The sequence below is a fragment of the Gadus chalcogrammus genome, chromosome 20 (assembly GCF_026213295.1).
Source record: "Gadus chalcogrammus isolate NIFS_2021 chromosome 20, NIFS_Gcha_1.0, whole genome shotgun sequence".
NCBI lineage: Eukaryota > Metazoa > Chordata > Actinopteri > Gadiformes > Gadidae > Gadus > Gadus chalcogrammus.
Genome location: NC_079431.1, coordinates 20,698,704 through 20,720,276, shown reverse-complemented (window position 1 = coordinate 20,720,276; position 21,573 = coordinate 20,698,704). Strand labels below are relative to the sequence as shown.

Below are 21,573 nucleotides of genomic sequence, written 5' to 3'. Positions count from 1 at the left end.
AGTTTACTACTACTACTGCCTCTAGTGGGGATGCTTTTAGTGTGATTAGGTTTAAGTGTGGTTTATTTATGTAAGTGAAGCAAATAATGCACACAAATAATGCACATCTAAAGCAGTTACTTATGAAATATCCATCCAACTGTAATCAGCTTTAATGAAACGAGATGCAGAATGCTGATTACACTAGATGTGTAATCGTTTGATGGATGTATGGATAGAAGGATGGCTAAACATGTAGCTTGCTTTGAGCAGCTTGGAGCCAAATGTTCTGTGGGATGTCTTTTAAATTTAGTTCCTATTAAGTTCCCTGTGAAACTAATTGCATGCTCAACAGGGACAGATCATCATTTTGTAAACAAACTCCTTACTTGAACACAAATGGTAGTCGATGTCACATTCTTTTAAATAATATTGTATGCCCTTTATGATAACATTTTATGTTGCCATATCCAACAAGATAATTGCACAAAGCATCTGATGAAGCTGTACTTGAACTGGCTGTTAAGTGAAGCCCAAAGATTGCCACCACCAAGCAGGGGGATACACGACCCAGCGACCGACGTACAGCCAGCGTCATGGATGTGAAGGCATTGTTTGAGGTGGCCAACTCGATAGGGGCGCCGCGTGGTGGGGCGTTCCTGAAGCTATGCTGGATATCTACAACTATGCAGTGATTCGGGTATCAAAAGATTTAATAATCAATAATTGGAAGAGATGGCTCTTGGGTGCAATTGATGGCTCGACACTAGAGCTCATGATAGGTGTCATGATGTTTTTTGTAGGTCTCCTATCCATGTGAATCCGTATGGTTTCAGTTTTCCCGTTGTAAAAGTACACTATGTGTGATCATGTGACTCCCGAGACTTCTGTTTTGTCCCCCCCCCGGCCCGTGGGATTGGCTTAAGCGGCTCCATGCTTCTGTCACCAAGCAACCGGGCGTCCTCCGCATACGCGCTGTAGTGGAAGCCGTTGGGTTATCAGATGGCAGTGTGGTTTGCCAGCAGGCTCTTGACGTCCCCCTTTTGGGGTATGCTCGGTCATACCGTCTGATAGACCATTAAACCTGGGCTACCACACGGATGCCTATCTCTGGATGGTTATATTTAGACGGGCGGACTGTAACTCTACTGATGCAGACTGCTTCTAGGCCCTGTTGGCATGGTGATGAAGGTTTTTATGACCCAGTGGATAATGGTGGCAGTACATATATCAGTGGGCGGTGTGCGCTAAGCAGTATTCTTTTGATTGTGAATTTCTGCAGTGGTGATCTCCCATACTGAATTATCCCTTTTCTTTGTTATATGTTTTGTTTAGGATAAGTTTTGTGTATTTGGTTAAAGATGGTTCAGTTCAGGTAAGGGTTTTGCGTTGCTAAAGTCACAGTAGGATCCAGGAGAAAACACTGCATCATGGGAATATTTTGTCACACTGATTCAGAGGCCATTGAAGCACCAAACTACATGTGTGTTCATGGTTATTTTAATGACGTCACCAGCATTATTCTGACGGAGTTTGAATATGTAGAGATAACTTTCTACTGTTAAACCAAATCTAATCTGAAACACCCATCTAATTAAATTGCAATCCAACGTTGATGGTTTCATCTTGGCTGCCATCTTGTTTTTAAGGATGGAACAGGTTAATGAGTGACTCATGAAAAGAGCTTGTCACTTTGGCTAGTGGACAAAAATTATATTAGTTCCTCTCCCTCTTCTCAAATACGCCTCAATGGCAAGGAGGAGCTGTCAAGATCTCTCCGCACTCTCCCTGCGTTAATGTCCAATTAGTCTGCCAAGATCCTTGTAGCCGAGCAGTCAACATCCTCAAAGCTAGGACCGTCCCACAGGGCCTCCGCATATGGCCCTCTCAGAGTCTGATAAGGCGTCCAATCAACATGTATCAAAGGGTAGCAGCACGTGCCTAAGTGTCGTGTCCATGTCCCAGCCTGTGTAAACGTGATTTATTGACCTCAGTGTTCACGCTGCGGACGTCACGGAAATGCCAACGCCAAGAAGAGAGTGAGACCCGGGCACGGATCCCTGTGAGCCCGACTAGCCGCCCACCGCAGGGGGAGGGAGGGGGAGGGGGGAGAGGGGAGAGAGATCTGGAGGTTATTTTCAACATGGCTGCCTTGGCCAAGAAGAGGCCAGAAACACAAACTCATAGGCAGGTAGAAAGAGAGACGGACAGGCCGAATTGTGCCCTGTTTAACGGCAGTGTTCGAAGGTAGTTCTATCTCTTCACTTTATAAATTTGGCTTTGTGCTTTGCATGTTAATGAGCATGGCGCCTAGTCGGACGCGTGTACATTCAACTAGCTTTGACCATAGTCAAACCCATACTGAAAACGTGTTGTGTTGATGTGCGGCTGGGTCTATTCTTTGTAAAGTAGTTGCATTTCAAGTGTTGTGTGTGATTGTGTTGCAGATGATGAAGCACGCCTGGGACAGCTACCGACAGTACGGCTGGGGTCACAACGAGCTGAAGCCCCTGGCTAAGAAAGGACACACCACCAATATCTTCGGTAAGACTTCCTCACACAGACACAGAGAATTCATGCATTTTTCTAGCTGATATCTGACTGGATATCGTACCATTAAATAAATATCACAAATATCATGCACTGTGGGATGAATGCTAACCTGGGGGGTTAGTCCCTGGTTACCTGGGACCCCATGTCGCAGCACTGTGGGCTGAATGCTAACCAGGGGTGTTGGTCACTGTTCTCAGTGATACCATGCTCCCACTATCTCCTCTCTCTTCTCTCTTTCTTCTTTCGTTCTCCTCTGTCCCTCTCTCCTCTGTTGGAGGAGCACTAATGTTGCTGTGGAGGACAGATATAAACTGAGCCATTGTCTCTAGAGAGCTAGCTGTTAGCAATTCAGCACAGGATATAAGGCATCTCCTTGGAAGGAAGGAAGGAAGGAAGGGATCAAACCAGAGAGAACCAGAGACAGGACCCCCCTACACAGTGACAGGCAGTGCCAGCTATGTAGTTTATGCTCGCTCTTGCAGGCGACCTCAGATTGCACTTGAATACTCAATGAGTCTTTCACAATGTTCTTGTTGTGGAGCGTGACAATCGAGACGAAAAGATAGAAACAGACTGCTTCATGTTCATCGAAACTTTCCTCTAATCACTTACAGGGGTAATTATATAGCTAGCATAGAGGAATTTGATTTTGAACAGCGCTTGTACTCAGATGATGCCCTAACAGTGTTACAATATGGTTGTCAGAAAATGATATCCGCCTACTCAATGCTCGTTACTCAATCATAACAGTGTCTGTTTTTGAGGTGGTATGCACTGAACAGGCAAGGTTAAGTCAGGTTCTGGAAGACCAAAACCCTTTAACATTTTAACCTAGCACATCTTTAGAAAAAGTCATGATTGATTTGCTTATTTTGTAAAATGTAGTTAATGTGATTCTACAACCAATCCACGATTAACGTGGGCTTCAGTACATTGCTGGTTTGGAAATCAGGTGGTGTTTATTTCAGAGTGATTGTTTCCTATATAATCGCTGTTGGTCTGACCTCACTAACGGGACACGCTGGCCATCTGTACAAGGTCTTATGTCTCCTGTTACGTGTGCCTTTGATCATATTGTGTGGCCTACATCTGCTGTGGTTTCAGTGATCGATCAGATAAAAGACTTCTACAACCATTCTCCTAATCTCATGGCGTCTGATGTAGAAACTCCTGCTCATCCACACATGCTCTCACTCTTTTCTTACACTGAGGTGATGGTCATTGATCAGCTGCCATTGATCCATCTTGAAAGCATTTGACCTGCGCCGTGAGCCTAGGTTTCTAGTAGGGATGGGCATGATTAATCGACGATCGACTAATTGATCATTAAGAATTTCGTCTATGGGCAGTAGAGTAGAAAATATCGAGTCAACTCTTACGCAACACATTATAGCTTTAGCCTTTTTGTCGGTTAAACAAATCGTTGTGATGAATTGGAACCAAATTGCTTCAACACTGACAATTGGTTAAAAGACCTTATGTATCTCCTGACAATGATCTTGACCGTGGGGATGAAGATCTATGGATTTTTATAAAACTTTATAAGACTGTATTTGAGAAACTGGGCATTTAAATGAATTTATTAAAAAATTACTTTTGTCTTGTAATGTCCTTTGAGTTTTATCATCTTGTGATGTATGTTTATGAGGTTTGTGATTGTTTTGTTTGATGTTTTGTTTTGTGTTTAAGAAAATTAACAAAAACCCAAAAAAATATATAGATGTAAATTTCTCATCGAAAAAAACTCTTACTAAAAATATCTTTTTACAATTACCATTCTTAGTGTTGTTCAGCAGAGAAATAGTCCGCCAAAGGCGGACTATTTCTCTTGTTGCTTAGCGACCGGACACACTGGGGTTGATCATTTACCAGACTACTTGCAGAGTGAGAAGAAAGAAGAAGAAATCAGGCAAAAAATCCACTTCCCTTGACAGTGGTCCAGTTCGGTGTGCATAAAAGTACAGACGGACCAATTGCGAACTACTGCAACTGCTGATGCCATCTCTCGAAGTTAAAAAGTAGCCGCACCCACCCCAAACCATCGGAATAAGTGTGTTTGTCGATTATAGCAGATTACACCACCTCTTCTATTCTATTCCGCATGGAATTCTATTCCGATCAGAGATTTGTATTCCGATTAGCCGTGATTACATAGACACTTCTGATCCGATTAGATTTATAATCTGAATAGATGTATTCCTATCATGCAATCCGAATGTACTGTATATATGGCCCTTACAAAAGTGGTCAGCGTACGTCCGTATGTCTCTCGCGCATTCTCGTGTATTCCGATTTAGCCGTATAAATGATCATTTTCTATTCCGATTGAGCTGTTCTTCCACTTCTAATCGGACCAGAAGTTTCCATGTAATCGTGGGAGAATTAACAATAAATTGTCATTGCATTTCGAATATAGCGTATAAAGGGGCTGTGTCTCAATTCAGGGGACGCATCCTTTGAAGGACGAGGTCTATGAAGGTGTGGCCTTTGTAGACCGTGAAGGCCGGACCGAAGGCTGAACAAACGGTCTGGCCTACGGAGCATTTCAAGTTGGCGTAACAAGACGTTAACACCCTTTACCTTGCGTGACGACGCGCCGCTCCTGTCACCTAGCAACCCTGACAGCTGCGGTTCAAACCGGACGGCGGAGGAGAAATATGGTTAGATAATAATTATATAAAATATAACGTTAATTAGTTTAACGTTATATGGCTCGTGTTAATGTCATTGAACTTTGACGATAAAGTTACAAATTTAAAATAGTCCCAACTTTATTTAATATAAAAAAATGTTTTGTCATTAAATATGTAATTTGCTGCAACTGCCGCTTCCGCTCTCTCCGACGCTATTTCAATGCGCATTCCAACGCGCAATGAATCTTGGGATACGTTGGGCCGTGAAGGATCCAGCCGGTGGATCCTTCAAATCCAGGAAAAGAAGGCTGCATTTGTCGGCCGCATTTGAAGGAGCCTTCGTTATGGGACAGCCTTGACGCGTCGCAGTGGTGCAATCGGCCTTCGAATGCAGCCTTCGAAGGATGCGTCCCCTGAATTGAGAAACAGCCATAGTTAATTTTAATCTAAAATGATTAATGATCAATCAAAGATTTATCGCTAATTCTCCCGACGATCGACTAAGACAATTTAATTGAATGCCCATCCCTAGTTTCGAGGGAGAATGAGATGTTATCTGGAGCTGGGCTGTTCTGCCGGTTGCGTCTAGATATCCCCATTGATCTTTAATGCTCTGAAGCACCGGCCCGACTGTCGGCGCGCCTCCGATGTGGGGCATTTGGTGACTGTCTGTGGTCTTTGGTGACCGTCTGGGGTCTCTGGTGACCGTCTGGGACCTTTGGTGAGTGTCTGGGGGCTATGGTGAGGGTCTGGGGCCTCTGGTAAGGGTCTCGGGCCTCTGGTGAGCATCTAGGGCCTCTGGTGAGCATCTAGGGCCTCTGGTGACCGTCTGGGGCCTCTGGTGAGCGTCTAGGGCCTATGGTGACCATCTAGGGCCTCTGGTGACCGTCTGGGGCCTCTGGTGACCGTCTAGGGCCTCTGGTGACCGTCTGGGGCCTCTGGTGAGCATCTAGCCTGGGTTTCTGCGGCGTGCCCCACACCTATGGCACTAGTCTGCCTGTGTCTGCGTTTTTTTTCCCGCTCTTGTTTTTCGGCCGATTCAGGAAGTCGGGAATGGAAGCTGCCTATGGGTGAAATCACTTTGATTGGCTGTCGGCTTAAGCGAATCAATGCACGAGAAGATAAGCGGAATTGGGCAAAGCAGCAAACGACTAGGTCAGGAGTAGGGATGGGCATTCGATTAAGCTGTCTTAGTCGATCGTCGGGAGAATTAACGATCAATTAGTCGATTAATCGTTAATATTTTACATTAAAATTAAAAAATATTATATTCAAAATGAAATAAATACAAATGCAACGTGTTTTCCTCATTGGGATTTTTATTTTTAGATGAACAACTCAGTTAAACCAGATCCGTTCAATAGTTATGCGCTTCTCTGCTCTAAGCAACGGAGCATGCAGCTCGAAGCCGGTGCTCAAAAAATAAACACAACCCTAGTTTCATCCCAAAATAATAACAATAATAATATAAAAAAAAACAATCATGTTATAACTTAACCAACCAGTCTACGGACTTGGCCGTGGCCTCATCCGCTTCATGATTACATCGCCGTGTTCCAATATCCATACTATCCGTACTTACTAGTCTAAGTTTGAGTACGTAGGGCGTTCCGATTCAGATCGGGCGAAAATAAGTGTACTGAAAACGGTCAAATCGCGAAGTGTGTGGCGATTTACACTTTTCGTACTCAACGGCAGCCATCTTAGCTACGTAGCGGAAGAGGGCTGAGCCAAAGTCGGCGCATTTTCCACATAGCCTGCATTAATAGTCATTTTGTAGTTTTTATAGTTTTTATAGCTTTTTACACCTGCTAGGCGTAAAGAGTTCACCGTTCAAAGCGGGATGTTTATTGCGGGGGAGGAGCCGCAAATTTAAATATTGCCCCCGTGTGGTAAAATGTTTAATTGCACACTGCATTAGTTTAATCAATGAAACATTTACGTAATCGACGAAACTCTTAACGATCAATTAGTCGATCGTCGATTAATCATGCCCATCCCTAGTCAGGAGGGCACCTGCTGGGATGGAAAGTTACTTCCTCTCACGCAGGCGCAAAGCCTACCTGCTAGTTGGCCGTTGGCTGTAGTCTTTGCCCTGTGTTCTAGGGGAACTTTTTGGCCAAGAAACGGGTGACCCTACGCATGGCAGCTCGTTCATTGATGTTTCAGGGCCTTTACACACAATGTGCTGTTCCTGGAAAAACGTTCTCAGGGGAGCAGGTCAGTTTTCATAGATCTATACGGTGAGACTTGTAAGCCCACACTGTTCTCTGTCACTATTTTCTCTCCTTCCTGTTCCTCTGTGGTCCGACAGACCAAGCCACCTTCTCTGGGATCCCCACAATACTTGTTTTCGGGATTCATTCACAGCACAACCATGAAAGGTTCTGACGTGGGTTAATTGAGTCACTTTGAACCATGTGCTTTAAGCTTAAAGATGTATTATTAAAACGGAGTAATTTTAAATAAGATTATACTGAGGAATTTAATCTGTGACCTTTTAGAGTGTTTTTCTTGGATTACTTTCAGTGGATTAAATTCAGCCAACTGAAATCATTGGGAGTTCTAGTGTTAAGTCTTCTAAAACCTTCTGCTCTGACATGTCGGTGCATGGCTTTGGCAGCTGTATACGTTGTTGTCCTGTCTCCTGGATTATCTCCTGGTTTCAGTTCTACCTTGCAGAGCAGCATCATCCCACACCACATAGCCTCTCTCTAGCCCTATTGACACCATCACAGAAGGTGAGCCAGGGCTGTGTTGGAGAGCAGGTGGTACCAAGCTAGGACAAATGGTCATGGTCAAATTACAAATAAGCCTTGTGTATTGACCATAGAAACACAAGCAGGCCTGTTGCTGTCATTGAAGCAAGGAATAGATTCCATGATAGTTCGATTTGAAGCTTTCGACTAGTGTTGTTCACATTCTCACTGTAGTCCACAAACCCCCCAAACACCTGATGATGAAACACAGCTTTGATCACCAGCCACCAACCATCAATATGAACCCACTAGTAGTAGTGGAAATGCACGCACGGACACACACACACAGACATACATACATACACACTGCTTTTACTACCATTGCCAATATTAGTGTGTTTGTTGTTCTCATTAATTATCAATATCTAGGCTACATCTAAATGTGGTATCCTGCCAGGGCAGAAAGTAGTGGTGCATTCTGGGAAACCCAGGACCAGGCTTGACAAAGCGGTCACCATGGTAATGCGTCCCGGCACTGTGCTGATGATTTGGTGGCAGCATTAGAGAGATGATGTGTATGGAGGCCAGAAGGAAAGTGTGTGTTTCTGAACCTGGGGAGAGGGAGAGAGAGAGCCTTGATTCCACCAGAGAGAGGGAGAGAACAAAGGTAAAATAGTGTGAAAGGAGAGGTAGAAGAGAAAGGGGGAGTGAGCAGTGTGGGGGGGTTTGGTGTGAGATAGAGAAAGAGATGGAGGGTGTGTGATTTCATGTGAGGATCTATAAATGGAAGCCAGCCAGGTAATGTTTTGAGCTGAAAAGGTTCTGAGTGTGAAACATAGCTTCTAGGCTCTAGCCCAGCCTGTGCATCTTCTCCTAGAAGGGAGTTATGTGTATTCAATAGCTGTAGGGCTGCAGAATGAGGAGGCAGAGAACCACTTTGTGATGAACCAACAATTCAGCTTATTCAGATCATTGTAAAGCTGACGTAAACACTAGAACTGAAACCAATTGTTAAACTGAACCCAATTCAAGAGATGCCACTTTCTAGAAGAGCCCCTAATTCAAGAAGGGATGCTTATTCCTAAGCAGTAGCGTGTTTCCTGGTAGCCAATTAAGATCCTTCCTCTTCCTTGATCGCTAGGGGATAATGGCTAGATGAAACTCTGTCTCCGCCTGGGTGCCAATTCCACCTGATCACTCCATAACCTCATTACCACAATCCGCCCCCTTTATTACCACTTACCTCCCCCTTCACTTCGTGCACCAAACTATCCTCAGCCCCTTCGCTAGCTCAAAAATAAAATCTCACGCATGCACGCACACACGCTCACGCACGCACACACGTATCCTCACGGTGAATTGCAGAGTTGTGTACCCCGGGAGGTTAATATCATCTTAATGAAAGAGTTGATTTCCCTTGTTAGAGGGGTTGCACAGAGCCAACCTTCTCTGCTTTACGATGACAGTGACTCCGTGCCAAACAACAGGTTCTCGCTAAATCCGGGGGTAAACTGAGAGTATGGAAGTATCCGGAAGCTTCTGTACAGAGGCAGATATGCTTGTTAGCAGAGCCGTGAATGGAGTACTTTTGTGGGGCTGGGAGATTAGACATTAGGGAGAGGTAAGATCAAATGCCACAGGGCCTGAAGCAGCCTGTTACGAGAGAGAGGGAGAGAGACATGCGATGGTTCTGCTTGGGATATAAGCATGTTTATAATTGCTCTGGAGCTATTCTGACTAATGGGGGAGAAAACTGTGCAGATGCACAGTTAAAGCGACTACTCTGTCTTTGTGTCATTATAACATTGAGGCTGCATGCCGCTGTAAGTGCACTTAAAAAACGCTTTTCCAGTGCCTGTGCCAACTCAGAAACCAATCCATGTTCTGCTTCCCATAACCCCATGTACATCCACATTCGCATGCAGACAGTAGTTTGAGCCAGCTTGTTGGGAGCGGTCTCTGTTGGGGTGTTCTGCTCAACAGTTGCTTCGCTATATTAGCCAGAATTTAGCTAACTTTTTTCCCAAATGTAAGCATCATTAATCCAATAGCCAAACCCATCCTTTTTAATTACCGGAGAAAGGCATGATGGCGTATAGTTGTACCCTAATCGCAGCCCTTCGGCTGGATTCAGTGAATGGAAGGCTCACTTCCAACAGCGTCGCAACTCTCTAAAACATTGGCTCGTCGTCATTCGCTGCTTTCCGACCAATTTAAAGCTTAAACATGGCTCCAGCGCCCAATCGGAGGGTAGGAAAGTGGAGGATTGGCCGAGAGCTGCAGGAATGTGAATAAGCCCTTCAAAGACAAGAGTTGAGGCTACCTTGTTAGTCACTAACCCTTCTGTTGTGAAACCCTATCTGCCCAAACTGGGAAGAGATAGTCCGGACTAATTGGGACCGGCCAAGTTGTAGCTATCACCCAAGAATCCATCTAGCATAACGGGCGCTGTGAGGGTGTGTATTAATGTTGATATAAATTGGCTATTACTGGCTCCAAGGAGCTGCTTTGAGATGATGCGGGGGCCACTCTCCAGCGGCATGGTGGGTTATTTAGATATTAAAACAAGTTGTTGTGTGTGCCCCGGGGGATGGTCCCTGTGCGGCACAGCCTGGTGATTCGTCCCTGATCTGGGCGATGGGAGTACGCCATTGCTTGGTAAATATTCATCAGCCTCTGACGGCGACCGGCACGACTCTGCCCGCGCCTGGGAAAACAAGACTGCACTGCATCTGTAATCAGCCATCATCACACAAACCCCATCGCACTACCTCTATCAAGAAGACCAAATTATTAGCATGGTTATTATAGCATAGAACTGCAGTATTCCAACATATGCTCTAGTGGCATTTGCCAAGAAAATGTGTTTGTGTGCATTTTTGTTATCTCTTGTAGAAAAGATGTCAACTTAAGTTTGTGCTTTAATTGAATAAATAACATTCTCAATGCTAGGCTGAGCCGAATATTACTTTCCAGGTGTTGCATCTCAACTTTGGTTTATTCGCTGTAACTTTTTCACTGTCCTCAATGTTGCTTAGGGTACAGCTAATGAGATCCAGTGGTTTAGATTCGAGCACATTTCTATTTTTGTTTATCATGTCCCGCAATCTTTTAGGTTTAAGGGTTACATAGATGGCTGTACACTACTCTGGGCCTAAATCCTAGTTATAAATCCTATAGTATTCATACAATTTTGAATGTATGTAGGTACCACAAAATTGTCGTTCAGACACCGCTGCGCAATTTGTGTTGATAAATACTTTTTTATCCTTACGCTCATTTACATACTTTTACACCCATAAATGACCATAGATGGTCACAAGACATCCCCTTTAATTCCACGGGAAATGGGTGAATGATTATGACAAATGGAAACAGACAATTAAATTGTTGTATCCAACGAGTAAATTACATTTATCGCAGAGTGAGATAGAATTTGTGACAGAATCGTAATCAAAGAAGTACTTTGTAGACTCTAAGCTCCCTTCCAAACTCTAGGAGGTTGCCTGTGAGCGTGTGTGTCCATGAACAGAGAGTCCCTCTAACCCACACAATAAAATCAAGCTCTAGAATGCGTGTTTCGCCACATTGGCCGAATTGGTGGGTGAATAAGTGAGGCTGACCAAGTCCTCTAAAGATGAACATTACCAGAATCATTGGCCTGTACATAACCTTTCTATTTACATGATTGAATTCATTGCCTGATGGGATGGTCTATCACTTCTTTGATGTTTGGAAGTGTTGCCTCGGAAGTTCCTCTTTATATCAGCCTGTCATGCAGTGGTGTATGGAAACAAATTAAATGTACTGTTCATATAGCGATGATGCTGTCAAGCACTGCAGGCATCAAACTACTTAGTGAGAGCCTGGAAACGCCTGCTTTATCTCCTGTTTCTCAGTGAAACGGGCTAGTAGCCAATAACCTGAGGGTGGATAGGACTTGGACACTGCATTGTCTGAAAATGCTCCCTTCTCCTTATGCGGCCTGCAGCCCCTTTCAATTGCAATAATAATAATACATTTTAGTTATGACGCACTTTTTATCAACTCAATGACCTCAAAGTGATTCAATGCACATTAAAAGAAATAATACAAAATAGGGATGGGCGTGAGGAATCGATTACTCGAGTACTCCTCGTTACAAATGAACTCGGTTGGTGGACAGGCAAACTCGAGTTTGCATATACACACACAAACAAAGTTTTCTGAAGCAAATGTATCAATTTTCTGTCGGCGCTGTCACACTAAATTTGTACCGGCTGCCAAATTTGTACCGGGCGCGTCATCAATACGTAATCCATTCCAAACCTGCCCGGCAACAGATGATCGCGTCGTCCGTTGCCTGGCAACGGACGATCGCGTCGAATGACGTGAAAGGTTCATGAACATTCGCGAACCTTCTATCTAGCGATCCGTTATCTGTATTGTGCTATTTCGTCCTTGACCTGCTTTAAACACTCAGTTTACTTGCTAAATTTGATTAAACAATAAAATACAATACAAATATAAAGTAAAAACAAGTGTTATCTAGCGATCCGTTTTCTGTATTATGTTATTTCGTCTTTGGCAACATGAGCGCGAATGTTTTTTGAAACCCGCTTTAAACACTCAGCTTACTAGCTAAATTTGATTAAAAACTGAAATACAATACAAATATAAAGTAAAAACAAGTGTTATCTACCGATCCGTTAACTGTACTATGTTATTTAGTCTTTGGCAACATGAGCGCGAATGTTTTTTGAAACCTGCCCGGCAACGGACGACGCGATCATCTGTTGCAGGCAGGTTTGGAATGGATTACGTATGGATGACGCGCCCGCTACAAATTTGGCAGCCGGTACAAATTTAGTGTGACAGCGCCACTAACGCATGACGTGGGCACAAAGAAAATTAAATGCATCCATTTCCATGGCGCGTTCCGTGCCGTCATGCCAAATTTGTACCGGGCGCGTCATCCATACGTAATCCACTCCAAATCTGCCTGGCAACAGATGATCGCTTCGTCCGTTGCCTGGCAACGGACGATCGCGTCGAATGACGTGAACATTCGCAAACCTTCTATCTAGCGATCCGTTATCTGTATTGTGCTATTTCGTCCTTGACCTGCTTTAAACACTCAGTTTACTTGCTAAATTTGATTAAACAATTAAATACAATACAAATATAAAGTAAAAACAAGTGTTATCTGTAATGATATCAACATCAGTTATTAGACCGTCACACGGAGCATGCGCAGTTGGATTGGCGCGCTGCATGTTGATGTCTGTTCCAAGATACATCGTGTGTTTATTAAGGAACCCAACAAAACATTACATTATCTAGCGATCCGTTAACTGTATTATGTTATTTCCTCTTTGGCAACATGAGCGCGAATGTTTTTTGAAACCTGCCCGGCAACGGACGACGCGATCATCTGCTGCCATGCAGGTTTGGAATGGATTACGTATGGATGACGCGCCCGGTACAAATTTGGCAGCCGGTACAAATTTGGCATGACACAGGCACGCCAGAATTCAAAAAGTTAAGAGATAGCGGTTAAAGCAAAGCGCAGCGAAGAATTTAAATACTTTAAAGAAATAGGAGATCATAAGGTGAAATGTAAAATATGCCAAGCGAAATCGAGCTACCAGAAAGTACTATGCGGCAACATATGCTCCTGAAACACAACGGTGAGTTCGGGAAAGCAGACCCGCAGCAACCAAGTGTGTCGGCTATATTCACCGCCGCAAGACGCAGCTGTAATCCCGGGCTTGTAGAGAAGATCACAACGCTGAGTATTTCCATAGTCCATTTGCTGCCGTTTTATTTGCAGCTTTAAATTATTTGCAATGGTTAGGCTACTTGTATCGTTTTGGTTTTTTTAAACCGTTACAGGCCTTGGTTCGACGTGATTTAAATTGTGGGACGCATATTTATTTTTGTAAGGAAAATGTGTTTTGAACGTTTGCAAAAATAAATAATGAATACTCTGATAACTCTGACTGTTTTGATGGAGAATAAGCATTACATGTTTGGTTGGTAATATTGCTGTTCATCATCAGGCCTATTCCTGCTGCAGATGCGTTGCATTCTAAAAATAGATTTGATTTAACGAGTAGGCTACTCGATTGATCCTCGAGGAATTCCTTCGATCACTCGAGTTTGGAATTTACTACTCGTGCCCATCCCTAATACAAAATAATGTCATGACGTCACTTGAATGAGTAATAAACAGCATAGTCAAATTAAATAAATAATGAATACTCTGATAACTCTGACTGTTTTGATGGAGAATAAGCATTACATGTTTGGTTGGTAATATTGCCGTTCATCATCAGGCCTATTCCTGCTGCAGATGCGTTGCATTCTAAAAATAGATTTGATTTAACGAGTAGGCTACTCGATTGATCCTCGAGGAATTCCTTCGATCACTCGAGTTTGGAATTTACTACTCGTGCCCATCCCTAATACAAAATAATGTCATGACGTCACTTGAATGAGTAATAAACAGCATAGTCAAATTATCACATTGATGGAAGATCATCAATCTTCCTTCGGTCAATTGTTTTCTAGGCCTGCTCTAGGCGTAGGACTACATCAATGTTATCATTAAAACTCACTTTATTTCCAGAGGGTTAATAGTATTTGTATAATTTGGTTGTGTTACAATTTCTATCTGGTAATTCTCCTATTCACTCTATTGTTTGGTGACCATACATTCACTCCCGATGTCGTGTTGTCCATAAACTGTGTATGGTTTGCAAACAGATTCCTTTGATTGAAATGTGGTTTAAAAAGGTCCCTGTTTTTTAAATACTAAGACTGAAATCCATTCTTTCAGGACTTAGTGCTTTGTTGCATTTGGGTTATTTTGGGGAGATCTCCAAACAAGGAAGTAACCGCATTCATTCGTAGTTTGAATTGGACCACACTGATGAGCTGACAGAGTGTTCTCCTCAAGATTAGGCAATTCTGTGAGGCGCTGCTCAGACAGCCCAGCATGGAGCCTTGTTCAGCAGGACAGCCTGTTCTAGACCCTCAAACATTTCCAATCCCCCTCCACATCTTAAAAGACGCTGATGCTCACGCCCAGGTTTGGGTTGGTGTGTCAAGGCTGGGGATTATACAGGTTACAACACCCTGAACGTAGCCATCGCTAGGCTCATATTTGCTGACCTCTGTTGGAAAGTGCGAAGAAATGACTGAAAGGTTTCACTGTTTCACAGAGAATCATTCCCCTAAGTCTCTCAGTCTAGCCCACTTCTTTTCCCGCAGCCACACTGACGTAATCTTCTTACCACTTCAGAAAAGCATGGTACACACTTTTCAAGGGACACAGGATGGTCACCGTCTCTGGTTTAGCAGTATATAAAGTAGAGCCCAGACCGTACTAAAGCCTAGATTGTTTCTCCCACTCTTCTGCTGTCAGATTATTGGTAATTACTTTGTTCCAGTGTCTTTTATTTAAAGCCTATCAGGAGGGACATGAGCAGATCTCCAGATCTGCTCATGTCTCCAGACAAAAACATATCTGATGGGGGGATACTAAGGTAGTTGAGGCAAACCTGACCACTTTACTAACGGTAACGTTCAACTGCTCAAGGAGATTCTAAAATGAGGAGGTTGAAGGTCTGGGCTTTGGAGGGAGATAAGAGGAGATGCAAGACATTGAAGAGATAGAGGGAGGGAGGGAGGGAGGGAGAGAACGTGTGCAGAACCAACAGAATCAACGATGAAGGTCTTCTGTCCCGTTTCACTGCAAAATTGTATCCTGTTAAGACAATAGACACGTGTGTGTGTGTGTGTGCGTGTGCGTGCGTGCGTGCGCGTGTGTGAGACAAGTATATGAGCTGTCTGGTATAAACGTATACAGCAAGGGGAGACGTGCTGATATCACTATTCAGCCTCCGCTCTCCCGGTCTGCTGATCTGCCAGCAGCGAGAGAAGAAGATTGAGAAGCCACGGGGGGCGGGGAGGTTGTGTGTGTGTGTGTGTGTGTGTGTGTGTGTAGTTGCTGGGTGCATTGTGTGTGTGGGGAACTGTATCTCATTAGCTAGGATGCTTCCTAGATTTGCAGTAATGTCAGGGGATATGAGTGGACGAGTTTCCTTGCAGTAGGAAGCATAGGAAACTAGTCTTCCTAGTCTGATTCCTCAACGGAGGATATACCAAATGGCCCGACTGCTGATATCACTGGTTCTCTGGACCAATAACGTTTGAGCATTAGCACTATATAATCATCCTCAGAAGATAAAATCATCATGTCGGTTGGGTTAGCACCAACTCTCATCATTCCACAAAATCTGAAGATCTGTAATTCTCCATTGGCCCATCACCCCTCACTTCGTTTGAGGGTTTCTTTGGCCAAGGGTTAGGGGCATGCTCAAATGACTACTGAATATGGGCCTTATAACGCCAACAATAGAAAGGGGACTCGGCTTAAATAATGGTTATCACTGGAAAAGGTTGTTGAGCCTGTGGAGGTGGCATGCTAAGGGCTACCTGGAAGGGAAGAGGGGGGTTGGAGGAAGGAGATGGGGAAGGAGAGAGCCTGATAAATGATGCAAGACTGAGTAATAACAGGATTTAAGTTCCCCTGCCGAGATGGACCTCTGTGGATATTGCGTTGGCTCCACCATGACACCCAAAGTAAACAAACCTCATCCCAGCCAATTCGTCTCCGATTAGCGGCGCCTGCCACCTCTCAGCCAATCGGCTCCAAGTGCCAATTCGGGCTAATTTGCAGTGGGCTTGGCGACGTTTGAAATGCCTTCTGGTTGGCTCAGGAAGGGGAGGTAGGGTTAGTATGGGGCTTGTCAAGTGAGAAAAGCATACAGGTGGATGACGGCAGTGACAAGTGTGTGCTGAGAAGTGATAAAAGCCCCCCCACTGCTTCTCCCCCGTATGCCACCCCCCGTATCAACCCCTGTATCCGATACCTCCCTCCCCCTGTCCCCCGGGACTTCACACACATGATGGCGTGTGAGTTTACGGCTGGTCAACCAAGGCCATCAAGGAGGAGATGGAGGTGTGCGTGGGCGAGCGGGGGCTGGTTTAAAGTCCAACAGGAGCAGGACAGGGAAATGATACAAGCAGCAATCCTCCAATGGCACCTTATATCTCACTGATTGTTCTGTTGATGTGTCAGAGACATAAGGTAGAACCGACAGAGAGGAGCACACACATCCGTGTATTTGGTGAGCATGTGCAGTCCAATGTGAGCATGTGCAGTCCAATCCCCGGGGGACGTTTAAAGCGAAGTAAGAAATGAAAAAGTGCAAACCATGGGGACCCCATGAACACCTTCAGTAAGACCTTCATAGAACACAGGATTAAGAGTGTTTGAATAGTCAACTCAAAAAGTGGTTTGAGTTGATTATTCTCTCGGAAGAGACTGTAGGCTTCTGCTTTGGACACAGTAGTGGTTTCAGGTTTCATATGTCAACCATGGTTAAATACTTTTGTTACACCAGGCCTCCCCGGCTATCCATTACTTCTTATGGGGTCATTTTGAATGCGGCTCATTTCTGGAAATGGCAAATTTAGTGGCGTTTAAAGACGAGGTAGAATTGCTCCATATTAAAGTGTGAGAAAGTAACCCCTGCCAATAGTGCTCAGTCAATTGGGTTTGGTGGCCCTGGACGAATTGATCAGAATAACTAGTGAGATAGTAGAGCAGTTTGAGTAAGATGAGGAGAAGCTTCTGGTTAAAGCAGAATGATTGTTACTTGTATCACTTCCTAGTCCTACTCAACTTCTGTCCTCTCCTTGTTCTGCTTTTTTCTCTTTGCATTTCCTCTCTACCCGCTGCCTAGCTGGCTAACGCCAGACCATCACACGCACTCAACGCCCCTTGCCTCTTGTCAGCTGGAGGGAGGGAGGGAGGGAGAGGGAGAGAGAGAGAGAGAGAGAGAGGGAGGGAGAGAGAACCCACCTGGCCTTATTTCCTCATTGAAGTTAGGGACAGAAAAAGAGGAGAGCGACGGATAAGTGAAGCAGTAGAGAGGAACAGGCATGTTTGGTGTGGGCTTCTTATGAGCTCCTATAAGCAGTTGGTGAGAGAATTTGTGAAAGAGAAAGAAGGACAACCTTCCAGTTTTTAGAAACAGCGTCTCACGCTGGTTACCGGGTAACACATCCACTACACTAATACACTAGTAATGCCTATCTAATGGGTGTCTTCACCAGTTGTTTTTGAGCTGATGTTAATAGATGAAGCATTATCTCCATTTGATGCCTTTCAGCCAACAGTGTCCTGCTTCCTGGAGACCCTATGCAGTTTGTTTGGATAATCAGTTGAGAAGTGTGTAACCAGTGTGTGTCTATGTGTTGCAGGTAACTCCCAGATGGGCGCCACCATCGTGGATGCCCTGGACTCCCTTTACATCATGGGTCTACACGAGGAGTTTAAGGATGGGCAGGAGTGGATCGAGCAGAACCTGGACTTCACCGGCGTGGTCAGTAGAGCCCTTTGACCTTTGCTTCAGAAAACCTTCCAGATACACAGCTTGATCCAAGAAACTGACAGACAGAAGCTTTCAGAGACAGAGATATGATGCACAGATACAGAATCACGACCCCCATTGAGAAGAATAGAATGAGATGAAAGCACACGGGAATAAGGAGCAGTGTGGGTGATCAAACCATCGGGACCTCTCTCCGGGCTTAACGGGGCATGGGCTTTGAATACAGAACCAGCTGGGACTCAACACCCTACACCATCCTGTCCAACATTCATCCAGACTAGAGTTACTAACAGTTGCTGACTGATTTCAAATCATTCTGAAAAATCTGAACCGTAAAACCTTCCAAAAACAGAATATAACTCCAGCCACAAAGACTGGACCTATAACTGCTCAACTGTATTCAAAACAATTTTAACAGGTGTTCTTGATGAAACTTTTAAGAGTGTGGCCATATCGCCAAGCCTGAGTTTTGGGCCCACTGAGGGATAGAAGGACAAACTAGACTAGAACACACTTCAATGGTAGAGAGAGACTATCACTCTCTCTGTATCTCTGTATCTCGCTCTCGCTCTCGCTCTCGCAATTGCAACTTCAGCCCTTTCTCCCTCACACACACGTCGTTGTCTCATTCTTACCTGGATGCACGCTCCCTGACATGCTGCCACAAATGTATTATCATTTCCCAAAGCTGTGAGCGTTCGGCCTTGAGTTTGATCCTTAGTATTGACAGAAAGGAGGGTTGCTGTGGTAACCGGGACACAAAGCAGGAGCCATGGTAAACATGCAGGCGCAATGGTAACCATGCAGGCAGGAGGCTACAGCTTCATGGAAAGAGGCCTTAGGACTACTTTAGGGGCCATGTTTAAACCAACCTCATTCGTCGTCAGGTCAGTTCAGTCATTCAAGGGTTAATACTTTTATATAGTATATGCCTTACTCTAGGAATAGAGCCCTAAACACTGGGGTATTTATGCCTTGCAGTTATCATCTTTCCTCCCTTCACTCTATCCCTGTTATTACTCCCTCTCTTTCTCTCGCTTGTTCTTCAATACCCTCATTCTGACACTCATTACTCCTTTAGACCTTCCACTTTTCCCTCGTTCCAACCTTCCCTCGTTCCAACCTTCCCTCTTTACTCTGCATTTTCTCTCTCTCTCTCTCTCTCTCTCTCTCTCTCTCTCTCTCTCTCTCTCTCTCTCTCTCTCTCTCTCTCTCTCTCTCTCTCTCTCTCTCTCTCTCTCTCTCTCTCTCTCTCTCTCTCTCTCTCTCTGATACTCCCCTATCACCACCTCTCCTCCATGGCCAGCCCTCCCCCATCACCAGCTTTCTCTGATGCTCTGGTCTACTTATACTCAGGCAGAGGTGATGGAGGTAGGCAGGGGGGGCTTTCTGGCTGAGGCTGTGACAGCTCATTAACCTCTGTAGTAAAAGGGAGAGAGACAAGAGGGAGGAGAAGAGTGAGAGTGGGACAAGGGTGAGAAACGGCCAATTGATGGTGTGGTGAAAGGAATAGAGGGAATAGAGAAAGGGCAGGAGAAAGGGGAGGAACTGATATTCAGGAGCAGAGCAGCCATGGAATGGAGAATAGTGAAGACAACAAAGGAAAGAGATGGGGTGAGAGAGGGGGACAGAAAACCATTCTTAAAACAACAATCATTTGAAAATGTTATTTCCATCCAATCAGCTACTAGGGAATTCATTTGCGGTTGATGGACACACTTGTTACATAGGCACAGTTGTAAGGTTACCATGGCAACCAACCCATCACACCCCAGACTGGCCTGGGGGTCACACAGATGGCATTCATTCTTCATGATCTCAATGATTCATCTTAATCCAAAACAGGAAACGGACCGTTAAGCATTCACGTTTTCTGGCAGACTTGTCACCCAGAGAGAATTCAACAACAAAGTCGGAGCGACGACATCGTACAAGCAAAAATAACTTGCATTCTGTAGCTCACAGTGTTGCCCATGCATAGACCAATGTGTGGCGCATCGCCACAGAAACAACACAGAGCGCCACAAATTGATTCTTCTTTTTTTTTCTTTTTTTTAATGCGCGTTTTTGAAATATAAATATCATTCTGTTCATTCATCTCCGCATAGCACTCTTTCTCCCTGTCATTCTCGTTTGCACACGCACACAGAGACAAGCGCGCATACATGCCAATGGTGCGCGGGTATGCACTACCACTTATTGGATCAACCTGCGTATCACTGATACTTGCACACGTACTGACAGCTGATTCACCTGCTCCTCCCTCAACGCGCCTACAAAGGAAAACCCGAAGCAGCGGGATATTTGGAGACGGTCGGCGACATCTGAAGTTTAACAATGTGTGCTCAAACACACCTGGCCAAAATTATTGTTGACTCAGAAAAGATAATGTTACCCTTATGAACTCAACCTTATTGATATTGAACATTCCGCACCCTAGGTCAGCATAGACAACGTTGGTAACGCAGCAAACGATGTGATTAATGTGAAATGCGGTTATAGTTTAGATAGATTACGGTGTTAGACTGGGTATCCCCAGCCCGTTCTCCCGGCGATTTCTGTTTCCGATCCCCTTTTACTGGAGCTAATCACCAATCACCTTTTCCCTCTTGCGCGCTAATGGCTGGTTTAACACAATCATGACAGGGAAGCGATTGCTGCGATCGAAACGATCGTTGGTCTGATAGTTTGAAGGACTATTATTATTTTTTGTTCCCCCCGTCAGAACTCACTTTTGTGTTGTAGTAAAACATTTGTGAGAACGGATTGAATCGTCTTACAAATCAGAAAAGGCACTCTCATTGTGCGCTGGTTAAGGGCCCTGCGCAATTCCGTCAGATGTGTCTCCCAGCCCAACTGATTAAGGTGTTTCTAACAAGCTTGTTAGAAGGGACAGTGAGCAGCTCCAGCTTAACCTGTGCTGCCAATACTCTCAGGCTCCATTCAAGTTTTTACAGCGTTTACAGGTCCCTTAAAGAAAAACATTAGGACATTAAATTGGTCTTAGCTATGTTTAATGTCTTGGCATTTGTGTTTATGTTTGTTAAGGCAGATGCGTGCATGTGTATCCCACAATACATACCCTAACACATTCAAATGCATACTACATTGTGTTCACACACACGTACCTATTTTCATGACACACACACAGTTATTTAAAATGTAATGGCCTGCCTTGTCTGCTTTAATCCAGCAATAAGTCAGTGTTGGACTGTCCAGGGGCCCCTGATGAAGGATGGCAGTGGGTCTGGGTATCTGTCACCA

The 21,573-nt window shown here is 44.5% G+C and overlaps 1 protein-coding gene across 2 annotated transcripts in view; it reads left to right on the top strand.

Moving 5' to 3' along the window:
• The window catches only part of man1a2 (mannosidase, alpha, class 1A, member 2), a 95,528-nt gene that overhangs the window by 50,780 nt on the left and 23,175 nt on the right, over window positions 1-21,573 (top strand). For both annotated transcript variants that reach the window (XM_056579404.1, XM_056579403.1), the window contains exons 4-5: window positions 2,427-2,523; window positions 18,179-18,300. In XM_056579404.1, the coding sequence (XP_056435379.1) occupies window positions 2,427-2,523; window positions 18,179-18,300 (219 nt within the window). The remainder of the gene's footprint in view (window positions 1-2,426; window positions 2,524-18,178; window positions 18,301-21,573) is intronic.